The sequence below is a fragment of the Sapajus apella genome, unplaced genomic scaffold (genome assembly GCF_009761245.1).
Source record: "Sapajus apella isolate SASKATOON/1434 unplaced genomic scaffold, GSC_monkey_1.0 scaffold1, whole genome shotgun sequence".
Taxonomy (NCBI): Eukaryota; Metazoa; Chordata; class Mammalia; order Primates; family Cebidae; genus Sapajus; species Sapajus apella.
In genome coordinates, this window is record NW_022436941.1 from 6,671,684 (window position 1) to 6,680,650 (window position 8,967).

An 8,967-nucleotide genomic window follows, 5' to 3' on the forward strand; every position below is an offset into this window, starting at 1 on the left:
TGAGCCTTCAGCCTGCCAGCCCCACCTGCACTGGGGTTACATCTGCACCCAACACTCGCTCACCAGTCATCCAAACCTTCCACGTACCCTCACCCCAACTTGGGCCAACTGAGAAAAGCGTGAACACAAACAGGGATTTCTTTAAAAGAGCAGCTGTACTGTTCCAAAGCACTCAGAATAGGCTCTTCACACTAAGGTCATCTGCGCCAACAGGCATGGTTTGTAATGATCATGAAATATTTTCAAAGCATTGGGTACTTAAAAATATTCAATTCAGAATTCATTAAACTGGTCCCTTCTCAACATCACTGATTTGTGGCACCTTTGCCAACCCTTCCTGGTGTGTCTGAGACCAAGCCAGTTTCCTAAGAACCCACTTTCCACACATGGTGTTCAGGGTCCTTCTTTGGCGAGGGTGCACTCACACCAGTAAGGACACAGTACAGCACGTTTCTTCTGTACAACCAGGGGACCTGAGCAGATAAGTTTTGCCCATTCCTCCAAGCACCGAGGAGGCTCAGGGTTTCCTGAGCTAGTTAGAAAGTTAAATGCAAAGCTCTGAGCTGAGATCAGAGCAGCGAGGAGAGAGGGTGGTCTCAGCTCAAAAGTTAGAAGACCCCACCCTGGCATCACCCAGCACCAGGACAGAGCCTGCAACTGCTTATGAGCAAGCTAGGAAGACAAAAGCCAAGAGCCAGAGGGCAGGGGGGTGCCCCAGGGCAGCCCCTCCTTTCTTCAGCAAAGTTCTCCTTTTGGTTCGGATCCCACTGGGTGTGTATGGGAAAAAAGACCAACACAGGAGTCTCGTCTGTTTTGTTCCAGGCAGAAGCCTCTTGCCTACCTGGTCAAGGAGGTTGCAAGCAGAGGGCGGCACTGGCTGCTGGGGCCACTTACCAGCGGGGGCTGCGGCTGGGGGTGCTGCCCTGCTCCCGAGGCGGGTGGGTAGTGCATGAGCAGATTGAAGGCGGAGTAGACGGTCTCTTTGTACATGCCGCTGGCGCACTCCGGGGCCTTCAGGCCTGGAAAAACCACAGCTGGGTCAGACACACCAGCCCTGGCGGCGGCTGGGGCTGAAGGCTGTCTGCTCTTGAGAGAAAAAGAATTGCCAAGAGGTCCCCTGCAAGTTCCTGACTTGGAAAGGAACGGGCTGGGAGTATCCGCAGTGCCAAGTTTTGGGGGAAAGACCTGGAGTGCAGGCCTCCCCGAGGCGGCCCCTACTTGACCCCCCCACCCCGCCCTCCAACCAAGGAACCTTGGCCAGCTCTGTCTCCTGAAGACGGCGGATTAGTCAGTCACCTGGGCAGGAGGGGAGGCGGGGATGGCGGGGGTCTGTTTACTCCTATAAAGGTCAGGGCACCGGAAGTGACTCGACCCGGCGGCGCCCGGGAAGCCCGCCCCCCACTCCCCACCCCTGGGTTCTGCCGCCTCCCGAGCTGCGGTGGGGAAGGCACCCGGTCCCACCGAGGCCAAGGCCTGAGCGCGAGGAAGCGGAGCCGGGCCGGGCAGAAACTCACCGTCCTCCAGGGGCTCTGGAAGTTTGTTCGGGAAGAGTCTCTGCGCAGCGTGCTCCCGCCCGAGAGCCTGGAGGGAGAACCGGAGGGGCGTGAGGGGCGGTGGGAGCGCGGGGATCGGGGCCAGCGCCCGGGCAGGGGCGCCCTGCACGCTGGAGACCCCCGGGGCCGAGCGCAGCGGGGTCGGCGGGGCGCGGCGACCCCGGGGGAGGAGCTGGCGCCGGCGGGCGCTCACCTCGGCCCCGACCTCGGCCTCGCCGCCGGTCCCGGCGCCGGTCCCCGGGACCCCCGGGATCCCCGCGCCGCCGGCCGCGCCCTCCGACTCGTTCACGAGCGACGACTTGAGCTCCGCCAGGTCGCGCTCGGGACCCGCGGCGCTGTCGCGGTTCTTGTCGTCCTGCTCCTCGCCCTCATCCTGGAAGGCCAGCAGCTCGTCCGGCGCGCCGAGGTCGTCGCCGCCGCCCGCGCCGCCCCCGCCGGAGTCCAGCTGCGGCATGGTGCGCTCCGCCCGCCGGGGCGCTGGGCGCCGGGAATGAGGGGCGCGGAGCCGGCCCGGGGGGCGGCGAGCCCGGAGTCCGAACCTCCGAGCCCGGATCGCGGCGGGCGGAGCGCGGGCTGACTCCGCCTGGGCGGGCTACAGGCGCGGGCTAGGGCGCGGGGCAGAGCGGCTCCGGGAGCTGGCGGGTCCGAACATCAAAGGCGCCGCCGGCCGAGTGCGGGGCGGGTAGCGGGGGCGGGGCCGGCAGGGGCGGGGACACAGGTCCGCTCCGCCCCTCCTCTCCCGGGAGAGGCCGGGACGCGCCCTCTGGCATAGTCTTAAAGGGCTCGCGTTCCAGGAGCTCACCGCGAGCGAGACGTCCGCCGCGCCTGAGAATCATCACCCTTCTCCCGAAACGCAGACTCTAAAGGCAATTCCTGACCCCACTTACCTACAACCAGATATTAACCCCGCATCCTGCGCCCAGGTTTCCCCTCTGGCTTCGGAGGGCGGGGGTCCCCTAGGCCCTTGGGACTTGGGCGTGGCTTACCACCGCAGCGGTGGTGTGAACTGTATCGTGCCAGGGCTCCAGGGTGCCCTGTGCTTTGAACTGGGGCTTCCTAGAGCTGGCTGCTGCTTGAGGCTGTGCTCCGACCCCAGGGAAACGGCAGCGTTGGGACTCTGCGGCGCTGTCGCGGCTCTTGCCTGGTCCTCTATTCCGCCTGCAAACAGCGCGAACACAAGCATACCCCCTCGCACATTTATTGAGCTCCTGTTGCATGCAGAGCTTATACATCGCACATCTGTGACGGGCCCCTTAGCCAGGCAACGGCTCCGAGCCGCGAACACACAGCCAAGACCATCAGGAGGAAGGACCTAAGCCGATCCTCCAAGCCCCGGCCCCCACGGCTCTCCCAACTTGTTTCCATGACTAGAACCTACAGCCCGGAGACTCGGAGCTTTGGGCAGCCACCTGGGCCGCGGGATTCCGACGTAGGTCCCTCATCAGCAGCAACTCAACCCGAGAAGTCGCATTTAGAAGTTGATCCTGGCCTGACTAACCCTCTAACCCTCGCTCGATCCAGATTGAAGCTTTTAGGTTTGCGGAGCGTGGGAAAGTGCCTAGCTTCTAGCGCATCTGCGTGGCACCCAGCTCTGCGTCCACGCAGGCCTCCGAGGCACGCTTGGCCTGGCTCAGCCACTACATCCACAAAAGACACCGGCCCTTTGGATCGCGATGTAGTCAACCGCAGCCCCCACTAGCATGTTTCTGTGCTGGATTCAGTGTAGACGCTCCCGCCTTTTCTGAGAGCAGTTGGGATAGAGGGTATTTGGAGGAGGGCCGGGTATTGGACACCTCTCCCGCTGAGGGCCCCACAGGACCCCTGGCAGCGGTGCAAAGCCGGGCCGGAAGACAGCCGTGCCTCCCTCGGGTCCATGCTCGGCGTGGCTGGCTGCGGATCAAAGAACCAGGGCCGTGCTTCCCTGTGTTCAGATCCTATCTGCGCCCGCCCAGCAGGGTGCTTCGGATACCACTCCTTCCCTCTCCCCCACCACCTCCGGGCTAGGGTGCCCACTTTTCCTCCTTTCCCCAGGCTGGGACTGGGGGGTGGCATGGCACGAGTGCTCAGCTTGGTGATGGAGATGAGGGAAAGACCCTGCTCATTAGGTCTCCCCAGCCTCCTCCCGGGTTGTGCTTGCCGCTCAGTCTCGCCTCATCTGCTCCAGATTGGCGGGGAAGCAGGAGCTTGGCCCTACCCTGGGGGGAGAGGCACAGGGACGGGCTCAGAGCCTCCCCCACCTCAGCTCCTGAGGTTATAGGGTCTGGCTTGGGGTGAACCTCCTCTGGCACAGCTGAAAGGGAATCCGGATCTGCCTAAGCCAAGAGTTTTAGGGGTCCTCCTATGTTTGCAGGAAACCCTGGTTCGGCAGGCACCTCCTCCAAACAGATGTCCCCAGTCCCATGAGTTCCCCGGACACAGATCGGTGGAGGCTGACATTTTCTCCAGTCCTTGGAGAAAGGAGAGAAGTCAGAACAGTGAGGTTCTTTTTGTTTTGTTTTCTCGATAAGGTTAAAATTTCCAGATTTTAATCAAAGAGTATGACCTTACTGCTTTATTGGTGTGAAAACGTCCTTTCTTCACTAAAACGATGGTAGGAGAAAGAGTGTGTGTGTGTGTGTGTGTGTGTGTGTGTGTGTGTGTGTGTGTGTGTATGTCCTCATTTGGCAAAATAAAATAAGGAAAACATTTTTCCCCATCTGTTAACTCCCCTACCCTCAAATTTCTTTGGACATTTTATAGTCTGGGAACCACTATGGGGTCATAGCTCCAACTCCTCACTCTGCTGGCTGGAACCAGAGGAGGGGGTGGGTGAGTAGGGAGCGCAGGGCTGTGAGGAGGAGTGAGGGAGAGAAGGGCTGAGTCACAGGCATCCACAGCCACACTGAAATCAGTCTGAAGGCTTGCTAAGGGATCATCTACTGTGTTCCTAGCCCTGGCTTGGGCTGTGGAGAGGGAAGGGATAGAGGTGTCCACCTTCCAGGAGCCATTGGCTGCTTTGAGAAGCTGAAGAATTATTAAAGCCTATTTAGGTGTTAGAGTAGTCTATACAGACAGAGAACAGAAAGAGCTCAGAAATGGTGAGATCAATGTGGACTGGAGTAGTCAGGGTGGCTTCCTGAAGGAGGCAGATTTCATGTGGGCCTGGAATGCTCAGGAGGATTTGGAGAGCTGGAAAGGAACAAGAGCTCCAACTGGTTCCCCAGAAGGTGGTGCAGCCCCACAGGAGCCCTTTGTCGCTTCAGCATTGATTCCTTTGCCGCCATCTGCACAGTGACCAACCTCATATACTGAGTGATTACTATGTGCCAGGCATCCTGTCAAGAGCTTCACACAGATTATCTCATTTAATCATCACACCAGCTCTATGACATAGGGATTCGTATCCCCATTTGACTAATGAGGAAACTGAAGCTCAGAGAGGTTAAGTCACCTAAGTTCTCACAGCTTGAAAATGAAGGTGTCAGAATTCGAAACCCAGGCAGTCTGACTCCTGAGCCCACATCCTATCACATTGTAGTATTTCATTATGATCCCTAAAATTCCAGAGGGAGTCCTTGTTTGCTTTGTGGTCTTGGCAGACAAATGCCGATGCATGAGCTGTCACTAATAAGGAGCCCTGACTTTGTGGGTGGCTTATGTTACATGAAAGGGGCCATCAACAGGATTAGGGAATCAGCTTGGTGGTCTGTATAGGGTGGCCCAAGACCTTTGCTGGCAAAGAGGGCCTAGAACCTCTCCCCTGAGCCAGACAGATCTCAGTGTGTACCATCTCTCTCCTGAGCCCACCCGAGGCCATCTCTCCTGGGATTGGCTCAGATCACATTCAGATCACATACAGAAATGATAGACGCCGGGGTTCTTCCACAGGGTTGAGTAGTGAGCGCAGGGCTCACAGGAGTTGGAGCTATGACCTCATAGGACAGTGAGTGGAATCTGCTGTGGTTGCTCCCTCTGGAGGTGACCAGGGAGTTTCAGGACCATGACCAGCTGCAAGGAGGCCCCAAAGTCTTCTGGATTCATCCAGACCAGGCCAGAGCTGGTGAATTAATAAGGCTTCATCATCATGCAAATGAACTTGCATTCCTCAGATGCTGGAAACAGGACTAAGTCAGAACTCACAAGGCCTGAGGGTTGGAGCAAGAGAGCTCCAACTTTAGATTTGGACAATCCTTTTTTTTTTTTTGAGATGGAATCTTTCTCTGTCGCTAGGCTGGAGTGCCGTGGCATGATCTGGGCTCACTGCAACCTCCGCCTCCCGGGTTCAAGTGATTCTCCTGCCTCAGCCTCCCGAGTAGCTGGGATTACAGGCACACACCACTATGCCCAGCTAATTTTTATATTTTTAGTAGAGATGGGTTTTCACCATGTTGACCACGATGGTTTCAATCTCTTGACCTCGTGATCTACCTGCCTCGGGTTCCCAAAGTGATGGGATTACAGGCGTGAGCCACTGTGCCTTGCAATTTGGGCAGTCTTAAGTTCCCGTCCCTGCCCTGCCACTTACTAGCCGTGGGACCCCAGGCAGATCATTGACCCACTCTGAGCCTCAGTCTTCCCTTAGGTGAAATGGGTATCATATGCGGGCCTGCCTTGCTCTGTTAGAGTGCAGTTAAGATGAATCACTGTATCCTAGTGAAGAGCTTAGCACAACGCCTGATGCATTCCAAGTGTCTAATAAATGGGTGCTCTTGAGCGAGATATTTTTCGGAAGTTGTTAGGCTAATTGGCTCTTCATGTAACATCATGTAAATCATCTGAATGTTCTCATGGCCCGAGCCCATTTAATCGTGGCTAAAGCTGAAAATATACATTTCCTTTCCTTTTCTTTCAAGCTCCTTTAACATGAAAGGCCTATGTGAACTCTGACCTTTTCTAACAGGGAGACTCTTAAAATGTGGCATTTCCAGAAAACGGCTCAAAGGAGCCCCAGATGGATTTAGTAAATTACAGCAAGGAGAGGTTGTGAGCGGCGTCTCTTCCTGCTCACCAGCCCGCCTGGTATCCTGTTGGGGCTTGCCCAAAGCCGCCTGGAGGCTGGGCTGCCGGCTCTGGGCAGGAGCACTTCCCATGGAGCATCCTCTCAGGGCAAAACCCGGTCACAGGTCCTTGAGGCAGACTGTGGTTTGTTACTAGAAACACAGTTTGCTTTCTGGAAAGTCTGTGTAGTTTCACTGTGTTTGTTGAGGTGTGTGTGTCCGTGTGTGTGCCTGTGGGTGGTTGTGACCTACAGAAAGGCAAACATACAATTGCTGGGATGCCGCTGCTCTGCATCAGGTACCAGGCAGCTGCTCTTAAAATGAAACAAGGGGGCTTTGGGGTCAGTTCTTTCTTCATAAGGAAGGAAGGACTCTTCTGTGGGCTCTCCTCTCCTGCTCCATCCCTCGGACTTTATGCAATAACCAAGAACTGTTATTAAAATAAAGACTTAATAATGAAATTGGCAGTTCACATTTCCTGATGAAATCTTAAGGAAATTTGGGCAAATTGGCTTGAGAGGTGATGGGTAAATTTTGAGAACAGCTGCCCCAGAGGTTCACAGGGCTTGTTAGGACGGTTTCCCATGGATTGTTTTCCCGAATTGTGCCAGCCATTGTTCCCGATGAACGGGATTGGGGTTCCCTCGCCAGAAGGAAAAATTAGGCTTGAATTTCCACAGGAAGGGGTCTAGGGTCAGAGACATCAAGGTGGTGGCAGCAAAGGCAAGCGTGGAGTGGCCACCGTGTGCCAGGTCCTATGCTGCCAGGTGTACCAGTTGTTCAAGGGGTTGCAAGTGCCAGCCTGTGTCCTGGTACCTGACCCAACAATGGATTTCCAAGTGAATCCAAGTCAGTCCTCTGCCTTCCTTGGGCCCAAATTCACCTGGAAAATGCAGGTGCCCCTAAGTTCTAAGGATGCCGTGAAGAGCTTATGGCCATGAGACCAGAGGTGAGACACAAGAGGTGTCACAGCAGGAGGTGGAGCACAGCAAGGCCCAGGGTTCACGTGGGAGTAACCTGCAGCTTCACAGAGGAATGTGCCCGCATTAAATACCATTCAGGCTGGGGAGAGCCTCAGACACATTGAGAGAGGAATGTCTTACTGGGAAAGAGCCGTTCAATATTGTTTTTTGAGACAGGGTTATACAGGGCTTTGTTGCTTATCCCTAGGGACTTGCACAGAACTGGCAACCCACAGTGCTCAGAAGTTTTGGATGAATGGCTGAATGGAGGTGTGGATTATCCATAGAAGTAATCACTTCGAATCCAGGGAGCAGTTAGCAGGCCCAGTACCTGCCATCAGGCAACTCACCATCTTGTAGACGATATCAGGCCCTGAGATAAAGAGGATCTGAGAGCCAGGTGTTCAGAAACCCTCCTGGCTGTTTTATGCATGTCATGGCAGACAACATGGCAGTCAGGGAGGGCTTCCTGGAGGAGGAGGTCAGCCTATGAGACAAGAGGGATGAAAAAGGATGTGACCTTCTTCAGGTAGGGCAGTAAGCCACACTCTGGGTGATGGTAGATTTAGGGTCCCTGGGACCTAGGTGACATAGGTCCTGGGGCAGAGTTTGGCCTTCCATTGAACCTTGCATAGAATGGCACCTTTTCATGTCCCAGTCCCTGCAGTCCTCCAACCTCTGCCACCTGGGACAATTCCTCCAAGTATTCCCTCCCCAGGACACTGGCTCTCCACGTCTGCTCCCTCTCCTAGAACAGACTACCTCCCCAGTATATGATCTGCTGTCTTGCATGGGGCTTCAAGACTTCCCTGGCTCAGTGCCCCAAGGAAAGCTCACCCTCTTATTCCATCTTCACCCCTCTCCAGCCCAGGGCAACAGGGTTAGTGGGGGAAGGGGCGATGGGATGTGGTGGGCAGGGAGCGTTTGAAGAGGACCTGTACCAGACGCTGCAGCCACGGTTCGTCACAGCTCTGAGCAGGCCGCCCTCCCGCCCAAATGGATTCTCACTTCGTAGGATCATGGCCCCTCGTCTGTGCCCTTGCTGAATACTAACATGGCCCAAGCATACTGTGGCACTTAATAAATGCTTGCTGCTCAGGGGATGGGACTGTTGCATAATGGTCCAGTGTGTTTTCTCAGGCTCCAAGGGTGGGGGTTGGGAGTGAGGACGGAGGGGTTTTCAGTTTGTTAGCTGGACGTTCTGCAGCCTCAGGTGTCTTTGTTTTTTCAAGGCCCATCTCTGGTCTCTCCCTAATCCAGGAAGCCTCCCCACCCTCCAGGTCCACAAAGATCCTTTCTCCTTTCTGGAGTCCCATTGCCTTTAGAATTGAAGTCACCATCATCATATGCTGAGCTGTTGGTCTCTGTTTCCTGTGAGTGAGTCTCCTGTCCCTCTGCTGCTGTGTCTTTGTTTTCTGTTGGTCCAGAGCTGAGCTTGACACTCACAGCCTGGGTGTGAACTCAGCTTCTCCACTT

The 8,967-nt window shown here is 55.8% G+C and overlaps 1 protein-coding gene across 1 annotated transcript in view; it reads right to left on the reverse strand.

Annotated features, from left to right (window-relative positions):
• TCF7 (transcription factor 7) overlaps positions 1 to 2,204 on the reverse strand; it is a 34,413-nt gene extending 32,209 nt beyond the window's left edge. The window contains 3 exon segments of the mRNA XM_032251865.1: positions 895 to 1,019; positions 1,515 to 1,581; positions 1,747 to 2,204. Of these exon segments, the coding sequence (XP_032107756.1) occupies positions 895 to 1,019; positions 1,515 to 1,581; positions 1,747 to 2,007 (453 nt within the window). The 5' untranslated portion in view covers positions 2,008 to 2,204.
• Between the last annotated feature and the right edge of the window lie 6,763 nt (positions 2,205 to 8,967).